The sequence below is a fragment of the Dryobates pubescens genome, chromosome 35 (genome assembly GCF_014839835.1).
Source record: "Dryobates pubescens isolate bDryPub1 chromosome 35, bDryPub1.pri, whole genome shotgun sequence".
Classification (NCBI taxonomy): domain Eukaryota; kingdom Metazoa; phylum Chordata; class Aves; order Piciformes; family Picidae; genus Dryobates; species Dryobates pubescens.
The window spans coordinates 1,767,736-1,784,443 of NC_071646.1; the positions used below are offsets into that span (position 1 = coordinate 1,767,736).

The window sequence follows — 16,708 nt, forward strand, 5'->3', positions numbered from 1 at the left end:
GCACTTGCTGCCCCTGAGCCAGGAGCATCCCCACGCCGGCAGGGCCGGGGGAGAGCTCTGGCTGCCCGCTGGATTCGCTTGTGAATATCCAGACCTTGGGTGGAGGTCCTGAGCCCCCTTCTCAACCCTTACCCTGCCTCTGTCTGCCTTCTGCTACCCAGTGATGAAGACAACAAGCCCCTGCCCAACAGCCAGACCTCCCTGGACGGCACAATAAAGCAGCAGGAGAGCGACGATAGCTTGGTGGACTACGGAGAGGGAGGGGAAGGGCAGTTCAACGAGGACGGCTCCTTCATTGGCCAGTACACGGTGAAGAAGGACAAGGAGGAGACAGAAGGCAACGAGAGCTCAGAAGCCACCTCCCCAGTCAATGCTATCTACTCGCTGGCATAGCTCAAATGCACTGAAACCACCAACAGCCTGAGGTGTTTGTAGTGGTCGGGGGTTGGGGGGAGGGAGGAGGAGGAGGAGCAGGAGGAGGAGGTTCCACAGCCGCCGCTGCAGCCACTACCTCCGAGCGTCTGAATGAGAGCAACCAACGGTGACAAACAGCAACAAAAGCGAACCAAACAACGAGACACACACACGAAATAATAGGGGAAAAAAGCAAAAAATCAAACAAACAAACAAAAAAGGCAAAAAAAAAAAACCAAAAAGGGCAAAAAAAAAAAAGTTACTGACTAGAACCCGATCCAAGGCCGAGCAGGAGGCTGCTGCTCTCATCCTACCCTTATAGCAAGCAAGCCAGCAGCGAGGACTTGCTGGGCACCCGGGGGGTTGGAGCTGGAGCTGAGATCTGGGCTGAGCCCCCCCACCAGGGTTTGGGAGGGCTTCGGCTGCGCCCCAACTTCTGGGCCGGCCCCAGCGCCCAGCCTGGCTCTAAGCCGCGCCTTGGGCTTGGCCATCCAGGCGCCCCCAGGCTCCTCCCGGCTCCTCTTTGTTCTTTTGGGAGGCAGTTAAAGTTTCTTTGAGCTTTCCCGGAAGGTTTCAGATGAGAGGGGGAGGAGGGGAAGGAAGGCAGTAGCAGAATGAGCTTGGGGAAGAGGAGAGGGCTGGGGAGAGCAGCCTGAGCGCACGAAAGGAGGGGAGTGGTGGATCTTTGGGTAGCGACACCACGGCACTGGGATGTCCATCCTCGCGGCAGCACCTTGCCCATAGCCTCTCCCAAACCAGCCAGCACCTCAACAGCCTTCCCCAAAAGCCAAGCAGCACCTATGCAGGGAAGAGCAGGTCCCCACCACCTCCCTCGGCACCACGTCAAAGCCCACACCACCCGGAGAGGCCTCTGGAGCATCCTCAAGAGGACAAGAGGTTGCAGAAGAGTTTGTGGGGTCTAAGGAAGGACACAGCCTGGTGCCACTCACCCTCCAAGCCCACGAGAGCAGCACTGCTTGCCTGGCTAACTGCAGGCAGAGCCTTTTGGTTCAGTCTTTGCTTTGTAAGAGGCTGGGGAGGACCTGCCCCCGGCCCATGCCTGCTCTCTTGGAAAGGCAACTCCGTGAATCTTATGTAGCAGAGAGGGGGTGGAAGCAGGAGCAGTGGTCGTGTAGGATGAGAGGGACCTAGGGGGTGGGAAACCTAATCAATAAATCAAAGCCACCAGGTCAGGAAGAGAGGCACCCACTGGGGTGGGGGTGGAAGGGTCCCAGCAGCAGCCCGAATGCTTCAGGGGCACACATCCCTCAGGAGCTGAGGGGGAAGGCACACGGTGGGAGCGCAGGACCCGAGGTCCACACCTCCCCCAGGCAGCAGGGATGGGCCAGCTGGACAGCATTCCCCACTGACCTCCCCTCCTCATTCCTGACAGTGGCCTTTCCCCGCCCCCCCCCCCATCCCCCACTCCCCCTCCAGCCCTTCTCCATCAGCCAGCCTGAGCAAGACCCTTCCGCCAGCGACGCCGTGGGGCTCCCCTGCGCTCTCCTCCTCCACCTATCAGGACCCAGCGACTTCAGCCCACCCCCTTCCCAGGCTGGAACACAGCATCTCAGCTAGGAGTGCTCCTTCACATGCCTTACACAGCTTGGAACTTCCCGTGAAGTTTAACAAACTGATGTTATTCCTCCCCCCTCCCCACCGCCTCCTCCTCCTCCTCCTCCTCTCCTCCTCCCACCGCTTCCGCGCCCCGACCGCCGCCGCGGTCTCTTTCGACCCACCCAGACCAGTAGGAGTAGGATGCTTGGGTGGCTCTCCCAGGGGAGCCAGCATGGATCACTGTAGAAGGTAGAGATGTCTAACAGACCATACTTAGTGGCCAAGGCCATGTTGTACTCTCCCACTTCCTGCACTTTTGAAACCAAAGGTACCTTCGCTGAGAGACTCGGGATGGCTCCGGTCCCTTGCGCCGCCATTGGGATGGATTCTGTTGTTTTCCCCTTTCTTTTCTTTACAGTTCTTATTCTTTTCTCTTTTTGCCCCCCACTCTAAGGAGGATGGCTTTGTTCAGCAGAGCAAATGCAGTAGGATTAAATGCAGTCTCCCCTTCAGCTTTCCGGCGGGGCTGGCTGCGAAGAGGAGTTGCTAACCGGAATGCTTCGACTAACAGGGGTTGCTCGGGTGGACTGGGCCACATTCTGTCAAGCTGCTAATGGCACAGCTCTCCTGTGCTTTGGAGGTGAGCCTGGGCCTGCTCAGCACCTGCCCAGCACCTGCTGCTGCGTCACACAGAGGAAAATGGGACAGAGCTGGAGGCAAACACAGAATGCGAGGGGTTGGAAGGGACCTCTGGAGAGCATGGAGGCCAACCCCCCCCTGCCGAGGCAGGCTCACCTGAAGGCCACACAGAAACATGGCCAGGCAGGCTTTGGAGGTCTCCAGAGATGGAGACTCCACCATCTCTCTGGGCAGCCTGCCCCAGTGCTCCATCACCCTTACATTAGATGTGCACCACGTGAGCCAAGCTCTGGGCTGCTGTTAATGGGGTGAGCCCCAGCCTAGAGCTGGGGGAGCTGCTGGTGCCCCAGGGCAGTGCAGGGATGTTCCCTCTCCACCACACAGGAATCCATCTGCTGAGGTCCTCCACCCATGCCACCTCCCAGAGCAGGAGCTCTGGGACCATCACAGCAAACACATTCATGCCACAAACCTATTTCTGCTGCTGCCACCCTCCTCTGAGCTGCTTTAAGGAGGGCATCTCCCAGCCCTATCAGGGATAATCACTTCCCAAGCCTCCAGCTGCCCTTCCAACACTGAGCTTGCTTAATTTGCCCAAGCAGTGGTGGAAGTGAGGAGAGGAAGCAGCAACAGCCTCTGCCGTGCCTCTGCCACCAGAGCTGGGCACCTTCAGTCGCCCCCAGCACACCAGATCCTCACTGCTTTGTGCCCCAACTGCTGATGGGGACCACGAGACCCTTGGGTGCCACACAGCACCCCCAAACCCCGAGGCAGCTGGGCAGGCACAGGTGGGAGCAGGGCAGCCTGTGTGCCCCTCACGTCAGAGGCTGCCTTCATAGAATCATTGAATGCATCAGGTAGGGAAGGGACCTTGAAAGGTCACCCAGCCCAGCCCCCTGCAGTGAGCAGGGACATCTCCAACCAGATCAGGCTGCTCACAGCCCCATCCAGCCTGACCTTGAATGTCTCCAGGGATGAGGCCTCCACCACCTCCCTGTTCCAGTGTTCCACCACCCTCATAGTAGAGAGCTTCTTCCAGCTGTCCCATCTAGATCTCCCCTGCTGTAGCCTCTCTCCTGTCACTCAGCAGCAGGTCACTGAGCAAACCTCTCAGCATCCACCTGGAAATGGGAAAACGTCTTCACCCTGGAGCTCTGCAGTGTGTGCAAGCAGGGAGGGAAGGAGCTGGCCTCAACCCAGCCAGGTCTGTCCTTGCCCCACAGCCCTCCCCCACCCCATAAAAGTCTCCTAGAAACATTTAGAGTCCTACCACCAGGTTACTTGAGGTAACCAGAAAAGGAAGGAGATGTCTGCAGAGGGCCCAGTGGGCAGCTGGCTTGGTGTAAGTTCCTTGTAGCCTTGTATTAACTGGGTGTAAAAATGACTCACAAATGATAAAGCTCTATTAAAAATGGCAACCTTTCTTGGCAACCTTCCTGAGAGTGTTGGAGCCCACAGAGAGACCTCACCAGGTTCAAAACCCCTCCTGAGCTCAGCAGTTTTACTCCCTTTAGTAAAGGCTGAGTAGCTGCTTGAATGTGGGGAGCAAAGCTGCCACAGCTCTGACCACCAGAGCCACCCCAGCCCTGAAGGGGTCACCTCCTGCCACCCCCAAAGTGGCTTCACCCCCATGGGCACCACGGCCATGCTTCTGCTGGGCAAGCATCCCCTGAGCACCAGGAGGTGGCTGGAGGTGAGGGCTGCTGAGGGCTCTTGCCCACCCATCTCTGCCTGTTGAAGGGCTGGAGGTTGTGTCTGCCTGCCCCCAGGGTCACCCTGCAGGAGCTGCTTTGCTTCTCCATCCCCAGCTGTCCCTCCCTGGAGGGGGCAGAGCACCCTCCTCCTCCTCCCCTCATCTCCCACTGCCTGCAGTGTAACCCCCAGCATCAGGAGCTGCTCAGGAGGGCCTCAGTCACCCTCTGCTCAGAGGGCAGGAGCCCTGCTTGGTCTCCATCTGAGGGGGTGACCATTCCCACTGGGATCTGCACAGGCTCTCTGGAGCAGGGCACACCTTCACCTTTTCTTTTCCAGGAGACAGAGCTTCATTAAAGGTTTAAATTAGAGGCCAACACAACAGAGAAATAAATACCAAGAGAAAGGAGACCCAGAGGCAAACCCAGGCACTCCCAGCAGCTGGAAGAAGCAGTTTGGGTCCAGCTCCCAACTTTGCTAATTTGAGCCTGAGTCTGAGCCAAAACCTCATCCATGTCCTGGAGAGGGATCCAGCCCCCAAGTGCAGGACACTGCCTGTGCCCTCTGGAGAAGGAGCCAGCCCCCAAGTGCAGGACACTGCTGTGCCCTCTGGAGAAGGATCCAGCCCCCAAGTGCAGGACACTGCTGTGCCCTCTGGAGAAGGAGCCAGCCTCTGCTGGCTGCAGCCAAGCCCAGGACACATCCTGCCCCTCCTGGATGCTCAGCCTTTTGCTGTTTGGAGCCCAAGAGCTGACACAAGCCACAGGAGCACAAGTGTGTGGGCTACAAGAGGACATTTGCTGCGTTTCCACGGTCTGGAGGCTGCTGCTGTTCTCCTGCAGCGGTGCTGCAGCAAGGGATGGAAAAGCAGCAGGGAGGAACAAAGGATTTTTGGTACAATCCTGAAACCCTGCTCACAGAAACCCCAACTGTCTGTGCTGCCTGGACACCACTTCATGATGTCCTCACCACACCTCTCCTGTCAGCATTGCCCTCTCCCAGGTGACAGCCCCCAGGGCCATGGCTTGTGCTCGCTTCTGACCCGAGAGCTCAGCCCGGACCGAAGAGGAGCCGCAGCTCCTGCTGCCACCACAGAGCAAGAGCAGAGCCACGCAGCAGCCACCCCATGCCCCTTGCCATGCCTTAACTGGCACACAGCACTCTCTCCATCCATGCATCCACCCCTCCTGGCACATGCCAGCAGCTCTCCTCAGCAGGCAGGCCCCAGCAGAGCTGTGAGCTCCACCTGCACCTCACTGTCCGTGGTGCCAGGCTGCGCCGCGGGCCAGCAGCAGATGATTCCAGTCAAGCAATAAAGACTAAGCCAACTCTTCAAACCAGAACAAAACAGCCAACCTCACCTTCTATTTCTTGCACTAAGACCTGGTTTACTAATGACAAGAACAATGAAGCTTTTCTGGTCCTAGCCAAGCTAACCCCTGGCATCAGCAGCTCCCCTGGCCCAGCAGCTCCGCATCGCTCCCAGGCCAGCGCCAGGCTTTGGTTGCCACACTCAGCCTGCAGCCCATCTCAGCCCCCACACAGCCTGCTCCTGCCTTCACAGCACACAGTGCAAAGTGTTTGTCCCTCCTGCTCTCAGCAGAGAGAAAGTGTTGGGCTGTTTTGTTTTGTTTCCCCTGTGGTTTGTAAATCTCTCTCCAGCCAGCCGTCCTCTCTGTAAGACCTCCTGGTTGTCTGTCTGTCTGCTCTGGATAATCTCCTTGTTGCCTATCCAGCCTTCTATCCTCCACCCAGCCTCTCTGTAAAACCTCCTGCTTGTCCAGCCATCCATCCTTCTGTCCTTCATCCATTCTTCCATCCTCTCTGTAAAGCCTCCTGGTTGCCCATCTGTCCATCCATCTCTCCCTCTCTCCATCATCCTTCCTTCTGTCCTCCATAAAGCCTCTTGGTTGCCCATCTGTCTTCCCATCTATCCAGCCATTTCTCCCTCCCTCTATCCTTCCTCCATCCCTCCATCCCCTCTGTAAAGCCTCCTGGTTGCCCATCTATCCTTCATCCATCCTTCCCCTCTGTAAAGCCTCCTGGTTGCCCATCTATCCTTCATCCATCCTTCCCCTTTGTAAAGCCTCCTGGTTGTCCATCCATCCATCCATCCCTCCCTCCTTCATCCATCCCTCCCTCCCCTCTGCAAAGCCTCCTGGGTTTCCATCCATCCATCCATCCCTCCCTCCCTCCCCCCTCTAAAGCCTCCTGGTTGCCCACCCATCCTTGCATCCTCTGTAAAGCCTCCTGGCTCTCCATCCATCCATCCATCCATCCTTCTTCCTTCATCCACCCCCTCTGCAAAGCCTCCTGCTTGTCCTCAAATCTTCTATGTATTTATTTGCCCCCTCCTGGTTTTGGTTGGTTGGTTCTTTGCTGCTGCCATCGAGCAAACCTCTCCAACCTTTGTGTTTAAGCCACTTGTCCCCATGAGAAACACAGAGCTGAGGCTGTCAGGGTCACAGTTTTCCAGCCAGAAGGTTTATGGACAGCAGAAGGGAAAAGAAAAGGGGGGAGGGGGGAGGAGGAAATCTTCACTATAAGGACTTAGAGTAAAAAACCAGAGCCTGCATGAGAGCTGAAAGAAGGCCAAAAATACTCAGATCTCTTCTCTTTTTTTTTTGAATCACTGTAAAAAAAACCCCAACAAACCCCAACCTGGAATTGGTTTTGTATAGAGAACACTAAACATATAATAAAACATGGTTCAAAACTCATCCTGGGATCCTCAGCCTGCAGCTCGACTCCGGCAGCTTCCAGAAGCTGCTCGGCACCAGCGAGTCCTCCCCGAACCCAGCTCCACCCTCCCCCAGCACATCCTGGGGAGCGATGCCTGCCCCCCTAGGACCAGTTCCAGCTCTCCACACCCCCTCTTCCTGCCCCCGAGGCGCTGAAGTGCTCTGGAGGAGAGTCCCTGGTGCAAAGCAGGGGCTGGAGGAAGGGGGGAAGCCGGCAGAGCCTCTGGCTAATGAAGTTGTAATTGCTGCGGTCCTCCTTAATGGAGGGCTGAGTGCTTCCTACTCCGGTGCTGCGGGGGGGGATGGCTTCAGCTGCCCCCCTCCCCAACCACTTCGACAGCACTAAGAGAACAAACCACCTCTTGCCCAGGGGAGAGGCTCCCAATGCAGGCTGGGGCAGTGGAGGCTCCAGCCAGCCTTGGTCCCTGCTCCAGGGGTGAAGAAAGGTTTACCTGGGGCCATGGATTCATAGAATGGGTTGGGAGGGACCTCAAAGCTCAGCCAGTTCCAAACCCCTGCCACGGGCAGGGACACCTCCCACCAGCCCAGGCCTCATCCAGCCTGGCCTTGAGCACCTCCAGGGAGGGGACATCCACAACTTCCCTGTGCCAGTGTCTCCCAGCCCTCCCTGGGAGGAATTTCTTCCTCATCTCCAGCCTCAGCCTCTTCTCCTCCTCCAGCTCCAAGCCACTGGCCCTCATCCTGGCACCGCAAGCTCTTGTTCAAGAGTAAAAGTGAGACAAAAATCTCCTTCCATGCTGCAATCCAAGCTGGATAACCCCCCCGGCCCCCCTACCCCCACATACCTCACAGCAGCAGGAGGTGCATGGCCTCAGCCATCCCAAGGGCTGTGCTTCCATCCTCCCCACGGGCCACAGGCAGCCTCTTCATCACCATCCCAGTGCGAGGGGCCAGGGACTCATCCTCCCAATCGATGCCAGGGCAGACACCCCCCCATTAGCACTCATCCCTTTTTTATGGCACAGTAATGGCACCCACTTCTGCCCTGACCTCTGCCTGCCCCGGGGGACATCAGGGTTGGATTGATGGCAGCAGGCTGCCTCCAATTAGCTTCTTTCCCCTCCCCGGAGAGGCAGCTGCAGCCTGTTGCCCATTACTGCAGCTGAAAGCCATCCTCTGCCAGCCTGGGAACACCTCAGGGAGCCCCCACAGAGCTGCTGCCTCCCCCAGCTGTGGTCTTGGCACACGTTTGTGCCAGGACAAACACCCAAGGGGTCACCAATGTCCTTGTCACCACCAGAGAGACCCTCAGGGAGCAGACACATGGAGGAGAGAGGGCAGAGGGCAGGTCCCTCTCTCTCCACCGCCTTCCTCTCCTGGGTTTCCACCTCTGGAGCAGGCTGCCCAGAGAGGTCGTGGAGCCTCCTTCTCTGGAGAGCTTCCAACCCCCCCCCTGGCCTTTGTGATCCTGGGCAAGCTGCTGGGGGAGGCTGGAGTGGATGATCTCCAGAGGTCCCTTCCAACCTCCTACCACTCTGTGAGTCTTTTGCTGGAGGCCAGGGTCCAGCCCTGTCCTTCCCTTCTGTCCCAGGAGAGGTCTGTGGGAAGGGCTGTGGCCAGTTTCTCCCAGTCTCACTCCAAAAACTCCCAGTGGGGAGCTAAGGAAAGAGCAACCCGGGCAAGGGGAAAGGAGATGGGACCAGTAACCCCCCCTGCACCAGAGGCACTCTCCTGCCCACACCCATTTACTGGAGCCTGGACCTTTGCCGATCAATAGAGACACTAAAGCCTTAATTACTCCTCTCTAATTGCAGATCATTAACCTGTGGCCAGCCTCAGTGCCCACTGATCCCCCCTGACATCATTAACAGCTCTGGGCTGGAGCTGGGAGGGATGGAAACCACAGACAGGGTGGTCCCTGCCACCCTCCCCAGCCCTCTGCTCCCCACTTGGCTGTGCAGAGCCTGGCAGCGACCTGCCCACCAGTAAAGCCCCACACTGGGGGGGGGTCCCCTGCACCCCAACTTGCTCAGCAGCGATGGCAGCAGCAGCAGCTCTGTCCTCCAAACCTCAGTGCCTGCAGGGTGTCAGGGAGGAGGTTCTAGAGTGTCCCTGTCGCATCTCATAGCATCACTCCACCGGGACAGACCTCCTCCCCGGCAGCCAGACACCAGCAAAGATCTCCTGGCTGCACTGGGAAGGGCTCTGGGTGCAGCTTCCTGCGGGGCACAGCCACCATCAGGCCACCAGAGTGTCACCAAACCCTGGGGTTGGGCCAGGGAGAAGCTGATTGAGAGTCCCAGAACCATGGAATCGTTTGGGTTGGCAAAGCCCTTCCAGCTCACCCGCTCCAACCATTCCCTAACCCTCCCCAGCCTGGCGCTAAACCACATCCCTCAACACCTCACCTCGGAGGCTTTTCGGCACCTCCAGGGATGGGCATTCAATCACCTCCCTGGGGAGCCTATTATTGTCCTCTTTAAACAGGGATTATTTCCCCCTCTCCCCCCTCCCCTGCCTCTTCCCTCAGGACGCTGGGGGTCAGCCGCCTGCTTTTCGGCCGGGGAGCTGTGGGGTTGCTTCGGCCGCTGGAAGTTTTGCCTGAAAGGGCTTCCAAAGCAAACCAACAACCAAACCAAAGCGACCCAAAGAGGAAACCCTGCGGTTCGAAGCTTAGGTTCGTGATAGCCTTCCGTGCAGAGCGCCGGCAGCGCAGCCACCCCCAGCCCTGAGCGCTCTGGGCCACAGCAACAACCAAAGGTGGCTCTGGCAGACCCCAAACCCCCCTAAACCTCCCAAAGTGGCTTTGGCAGACCCCCCAAAGCCCCAATGTAACTCTGGCAGATCCCAAACCCCCCTAAACCTCCAAAAGTGGCTCTAGCAGACCCCAAAAAACCCCAGAGGTAGCTCTGGCAGACCCCAACCTCCCCAAAACCTTCAAAAGTGGCTCTGGCAGACCCCTCCCAAAAACCCCCAAGGTGGCTCTGGCAGACCCCAAAGAACCCAAAAGCCTCCAAAGATAATTCTGGCAGACCCCAAAACCCACCACAAAATCTCCTAAGGTGGCTCTGGCAGACCCAATAAACCCCCCAAACCTTGAGAGGTAGCTCTGGAAGACCCCCCAAAAAACCCCAAGCCCCCCAAAGGTGGCTCTGGCCGACCCAATAAAACCCCAAGACCTCCAAAGGTGGCTTTGGCAGACCCCCAAAAAACCAAGCCCCCCCTCCAAGTGGCTCTGGCAGACCCAAACCCCCCAGAAACCCCTCAAAGCTTCCTCCCCCACAGGCTGCAAGCCCTGCTGTGAGGAACCTCCATCCTCCCCACTCAGCCCTGCTCAGGTACCACCTCCAGCAGCCACCCTTGGCTTGATGGAGCTTCCCAAAGCCCTCCTAGGAGCAATCTCCACAGCCTGGCTGCCTGTGGCTGAGTGCAGAGTGACACAGAGATCTCTGAGAGAGAGACTTAGGAACAACTTCTGCCCTGCAAGAGTGGTCAGGGCCTGGAACTCTCTGAGAGGAGGCTGGAGCCAGGTGGGGGTTGGTCTCTTCTCCTTAGTTACAAGGGAGAGGATGAGAGGAGATGGCCTCAGATTGTGCCAGGGGAAGGTAAGGTTGGAGATGAGGAAGAATTTCTTTGCTGCAAGAGTAGTCAGGGGGTTGGCACAGGCTGCCCAGGAGGGTGGTGGAGTCCCCATGCCTGGGAGGTGCTCAACAAACCTGTGGCCACAGCACCTGGGGCCAGGGTTTGGTGGCCATGGTGGGGTTGGGCTGCTGCTTGGACCGGAGGATCTTCAAGACCTCCTCCAACCCAAAGCACTCCATGAGCCTCCATCCAAGCACAGCTTCCCTACCCAAGCACACTGCACAGAGGTGGATGGCCCTGCTCAGACACCCAGCTGGGCTTAATCCCTTTCCTCTTTCCACTCCACGGACACGGCCTTGGATTCCTCGCCCCCCCCCCCCCCCCCCAACGCCCTCCACCTCCCTTCTCGCCCCCCACCAGCCCTCCACCTGCTCCAGCCCCAGGGATGGGGCTGAGCCGGCGGCGATCGCTGCCTTCCTTCCTCCTCTGGTTTGTTTTTTGTCGGCTGGAGGAGCGCCGGGAGCAGGAGGTTTGAGGAAGAGGATGAATTATGCATGATGCTGCTGCGACTCACTCTGCCTCCCTGACTGCTCCTCGGTCTGTGGCAAGTGAGGTAAAAGGCAGAAGAGAGGAGGGGGTGGCGGGGGGGAGATGGGGGGGGGTGCAAATTAAAGGAAAATAATAAATAAACCCAACTTGTCCTCCCCAGGGAGCGGGGTGGTGGCTGGCGGCGAGCGAGGGAGCGCGCACGCAAGGAGGGAGGAGAGGGAGGAGCACATCCTAATGCAGAGATGCTGCAGTGGCTTCGGGCACACACATCCCCGCTCGGGCAGCCACCAGCCAAGCTCTGCCTCCCAGCCCAGCCTCCAGCGCCGCTGGGGCCTTGCTGCTCCCCCGCTCGGTGCCCACGCCTCCGTCCCACGCGAGGTAAGAGCCTTCCCTTCCCTTCCTCCAGCCCAGAGGGGAGCGGAGGGGCTCCGGCTTTCAGGGCGCCGCTCCCCGAGCTGAGCCAACTTGCTGCTGCCGCCTTCGGCTTTGCCCCGGTGAGGAGAGACCTGCCGGACCCCGCCGGGCTCTGGCGGGGATGGGGAGGAAGGAGCGGGGCGGGGGGGGGGGTTGGGTGTTTTGGGGGTGGGTGAGGGCTCTGCAGGCGCCGCTTGCGCTGGAGAGGAGCTGGAGGTGGAGGTGGGAGGATGGAGAGGGGGTGCCAGGGCTTCGTCACTTGTGGCAGGGGCCGAGCGGCCGCGGCTGGCAGCAGCAGCGTCTCGGCTGGAGCGACTCCGGGAACGTTCGTGCTGTCGGTCGCTGTTAGGGTTTGGCTGCTGCCTTCTGCCGGGGTCGGGCATCTCAAACGTGGTGTCTGGGAGGGGCTCGCAGGGCTGCTTTTCCCCCACACCAAACTACTTCAGCATCCCCCAGCAGGAGCTGACAGAGCCCCAAAAGAGCCCAAGGGACCTTGGTTTCCTCTCCAGGAGGATGAGGAAGACCACCGTGTCCCAAGTCCCTTCCTCCTTAAGCAACCCCCGTGAGGGTAGATGCTAGGTGAGGGGTGGGAGATGGTGCTGGGAGTGTTTCTGTGTCTGGGCAGGGGTTTGCTGGGGAGGCTCAGGGCAGGGGGAGAGCCAGAGGGGCTCGGTGCAAAGTCATGAGCAAGAACTTGCCCAGCCCAAGCCTGCACAACAGGGCACAGGCAGGCAGGGCATCACTTTGCTCCTTCCCCCTTGCAGCAGGAGGGATGCTCAGATGGAGGAGCAGCCTGTGGCAGGGCAAGGCAGGGCAGGGCAGGCTGGGATGAGCTTCAGAGGGCTCCAGTCCCACGTCTTAAACTCCCCAAGCTCCCTCCTCCCCTTGCCTCCCACCCACGCTGCCCCGGTGACCCTCTCAGACTCACAGCACTCCCACGAGCCTCAGCAGGATTTTTCTGGCTGGACTGGGCAGCATTCAGAGGAGCTTGGCCTCTCCCCAGGGAAACACTAGTTGCTTTGAGGCAGCAGCCTCCTCACCCCGGAGCTGGGAGCAACCCGAACCTTCCCCACCAGCAATCAGCCCGGGGCTGCAGCTGCACCCTGAGAACAGCTCTTGCTCCTCCCCAGGCCACCTCCAGGCACGGCCACAAGGAGCTGTGAGGCTCCAAAGCTGAAGCACAGGCTCTTGGGCAAGACTTAGGAGCAGGTTTGCCTCCACTGATGAACCTCTCCAGGTTCATTTGCTACGGAGCTCATCCGACAGCAGCAGCAGCAGCACTGACCCCCGGAGCTGCTTCCTTGGCTGCCACAGGGAAGCAGCAGGTCCCAAACTTTCTGGGCACAGCTTTGCCTTCCAGGGGTAGGTTAGAATCACCCAGAGACTAAAGAGACCAGCAAACAGGAGGGTCACACCAAGCCCAGGAGCAGGCTGAGACAAAAGGTCTAGGGTGAGGTGTCCCTGCCCACGGCAGGGGGGTTGGGACTGGCTGATCCTTGAGGTCCCTTCCAACCCTGACAGCTCTGTGATCCTAAAGGGTCACTGAGGCTCTTCTCCAGCACCTCCTCAACCAGTACCAAAAGCAGCAACCATGACTGTTGTCCCTCAAGACACCTGTAGAGGATGGAGTGGCCCATGGTGGTGTCTGCTCTGCACATCCCCCACCAGCACACCAGGGAAGGCAGAAATCCAACCCTGGCACCAGGGAGGTGTTTCCCAGGCAGGTAGCTAACCCAGGTGCCCGGAGGCTTTGGTCCACGTGGAGGCTGAGCTCGTGTGGAGGAAAGCCTGAGGCAGCAGTTCAGCCACCTGCATGCCCTGAGCATGTCCAGAGCCCAAGTGATCCATGGAAGGGATAGGGAGAGGCAGACAGCTCCCCACGTTCCTCAGCTCCTCCTCCCTCCAGCAAGCCCCAAGGTCTCCCAGAGCACTCTGTCTCCTTGCAGTGACCATGCCCCCAGCCCAGCCTTCGAGCTGTCCCCTTGGAGGTGCTGGGCACAAAGCAAAGCCAGGCAGCCACCTGGAACACATCACATCCCCAGGGAGTCTCCTGACAGCTTCCCGCTCCAGAAGCTCCCTGCTCAGTGGAGCAGAGCTGTGGGGAGCTGGTGAGCCCCAGGCTCAGTGGCCTCAGGGGCTGGCTCCCAGCCCCAGCCAGCCCAGGGCTGCCCCAGGCTGCATCCACAGCCTCCCTGGGCAACCTCTTCCAGGGTTCAACAGGAGCACGAGAGAGATGTCCCAAGAGCTGAGGGAGCATGAGGGACATTGCCACCCACTGCAGCCAGCCCCACCAGCAGCCTAGGTCCCCAGTGATCTCCTGTGTTGTGCAGCCTGTGGAGCTGTCAGTCCCAGGCAGAGACAGGACAGGGAGGAGGGACAGGGGATGGATGTTTTGTGCTGGCTCTTGCATCTCCTTGTGAAGCAGAGAGCAGCTTGGCACTGTTTGGAGTCTGAGTACTCCAACCCACTTTGCCAGAGGCAGGTGAGAAGGTCAGACAGGAGGATGATGCCTTCCAGGGAGCAAAATAAACCTGACACCTTTGCAGGGGATACCCAAACCTTCTCCTAGGAGGGGAAGGATCTCAGCAGGGCTTCACCAAGGTCCCCTCTGCCTGAGGACACTGCAGCTCTCCAGCACCCCAGTGCCCATCTCCCCTCCAGCACAAGCACCCAGCAGTGCCAAGGGGAAGGCTGAAGGGCTCTGAGAGGCTGGGGCAGGGGTCCAGTGCCATGCATGGACCCCATCCACGCCAGGAAGGCTCTGCAGGGCTGGGGTAGATAGATGCTTGGTGCCATCCACAGACACCTACCACACCAGGAGAGCTCTGGGAGGCTGGGGCAGGGGTCCAGCGCCATGCATGGATCCCCACCACATGGGAGGGGCCTTTCCCCGTGGCACAAAGAGGGCAGGCAGCAGCAGTGCTGGGGGGAAGGGCTGGGAGCCCTCAGAGCTTCCCCACACCACCCCTCCCCTGCCCTGGGCTGTGGCAGTCAGGTTTCCTTCCCAAGCTCCACACTTGGTTCTCCTCACTTCAGCCTCTCCCTGGGACTGGCTCCTGCCGAGTGGTTTCCCAGGCAGGGGAGGGGATGGAGCTGGGCTCCGTGGCAGGTAGGGAGCTATTTATACCGGAGCCACATCAAAGAGCTGCTGCTGACGGCAGGCAGCGCTAATAGCAGGAGGTGGGTGGGTGGGTGTGCAGGGCTGGCAGTGCTGGGGATGTCCCAGGCTATGGGCAGAGCTCCCCAGGCTCGGGGCACAGAGCTGTGCTGCAGGGGGGGCTGGGAGAAGCTGCTCTGTCAAGCTTGGGTTTGGAGTTTGGGGCGGCAGGAGCGGCCAGATCCCAGCTCCCTCCTCCTGCCAGCGCTCTGTGGGACATCCAGCCTGGCTCAGCAGCCCCTTCCCTGCAAGCCCAGGCTAAGAACCTGCATTTCCCAGGCAAGGAGGCTGCAAGATGGTCCTCAGAGAGCGCCCAGAGGAAGGGGGCACACAAGGGTGGGGACCTGAGCAGTTGTAGGGTGTTAGAGAGGGCTTTGGGCAGGCAGCAGCTCTCCCACACTCATGTGCTCAACTGGAGGCACTTGTGGCCTTGTTGCCAAAGACTTTAAGCATCCTTCCAGCTGCTATTGACTGGAGCTATCGATTGAAAGACCTCTTCAGGGAGAGCTTAGGAGCTGCCTGCTGTGCTGGCAGCCTCGGGCAAGCTGTGCCCAGCCTGGGAGGCTGCAGGCAGCTCCTGGGGAAACCCTTTCCAGAGCACAACAAGGCTCAGTTTCGGGGCCCTCACTCCAAGAAGGACTTCTCTGGTGCCCTGAGCAACCTGCTCTGGTTGCAGCTGTCCCTGCTGACTGCAGGGAGGTTGAGCTGGGTGACCTTTAAAGGTCCCTTCCCACCCAGAGCAGTTTGATTCTCTGCTCCTGCCCCCATTCCAGACACCAAACCCCACAGCACGCTGCACTGCCCCTCACAACGTTAGGGCCCATGCAGACACCTTGAGCCCCAGGTCTGCTCTGCAGGGGAGCAGCCTGGCTCAGGATGCTCTGTGTCAACAGGAGCAGCACATCAGTTTCCATGGATATGGTGATTCAGGATTGCTCCAGATGTAATTGGTTTGCAGCACAGAGTGAGGAAGCCTGCAGCATCCTGCCCAGCCCCACAGCTCCACAAGCCACAGGATCAGAGCCAGATCCAAACCAAAGCCAACCTCATCCCAAGTCAAATCCCACCTCTGAGCTTTGGAGGTGCCTCAGCAAACACAACTGACTTCCAGTGCAAGCAGAGCTGGGGGGAGTGGAGCATGGGCACTGGGTTGGTGCTTTGCTGCTTGACCTCATAGCATCCCAGATCACTAAGGCTGGAAAAGCTCTCTCAGATCATCCAGTCCAAGCAGCAGCCCAACACCCCCACAGCCACTCAACCAAGTCCCCAAGTGCCATGGCCACACATTTATTGAGGCCCTCCAGGGATGGAGACTCCACCACCTCCCTGGGCAGCCTGTTCCAACCCCTGACCACTCTGGCAGCAAAGAAATTGTTCCTAATCTCCAACCTACCCCTCCCCTGGCACCATTTCAGGCCATTTCCTCTCATCCCTTGTTACTTGAGAGAAGAGACCAGCACCCCCTGGCTCCAACCTCCCTTCAGTGAGGTCTCCCTTCAGCCCCTTCTTCTCCAGGCTGAGTGTGCCTCAGCTGCTCCTCACCTGCCCTGTTCTCCAGATCCTTCTCCAGCTTTGCTGCCCTTCTCTGGACCTGCTCCAGGCCCTCAGCGTCCTCCTTGGAGTGAGGAGCCCAAAACTGAATCCAGATCTCTGCTCCTGGCTGTGCTCACACAGCAGGAGCTGAAACTGGTTCAGGATGCTTGGAGCCTCCATCCCAGAGCTGCAGGAGCAGATGGTGCTCACAGCCAGAGCTCTTTCCCTGCCATGATGCCACCCACAGCTGGGGTTCTGCTGTCTGGGCTCATTTGTGGCTGCCTGATGGGCTGGGGGCTTGGCACACAGACTCTGCCTGCCCCAGGGTCCTGCCTGGCATGGGGCTTTGGTGTGCTGGGGCTGATGGAGGCACCTGAGGATGGGAAGCTCAGACCCAGGTGGGATGGATTAAAGCAGCTTGTTTCAGCCTGTCCTCTGATAGGAGATTGGAGCCAGCTGGGAGGTGGTC

At 59.1% G+C, this 16,708-nt stretch overlaps 2 protein-coding genes across 19 annotated transcripts in view; both read left to right on the forward strand.

Annotated features, from left to right (window-relative positions):
- NFASC (neurofascin) overlaps window positions 1-594 on the forward strand; it is a 63,609-nt gene extending 63,015 nt beyond the window's left edge. For all 17 annotated transcript variants that reach the window (XM_054176241.1, XM_054176244.1, XM_054176247.1 and 14 more), the window contains one exon: window positions 162-594. In XM_054176241.1, the coding sequence (XP_054032216.1) occupies window positions 162-393 (232 nt within the window). In that variant the 3' untranslated portion in view covers window positions 394-594. The remainder of the gene's footprint in view (window positions 1-161) is intronic.
- Window positions 595-11,475: 10,881 nt separating this feature from the next.
- CNTN2 (contactin 2) overlaps window positions 11,476-16,708 on the forward strand; it is a 30,159-nt gene continuing 24,926 nt past the window's right edge. For both annotated transcript variants that reach the window (XM_054176468.1, XM_054176470.1), the window contains exon 1: window positions 11,476-11,513. The gene's annotated coding sequence lies outside the window, so the exon portion shown is untranslated. The remainder of the gene's footprint in view (window positions 11,514-16,708) is intronic.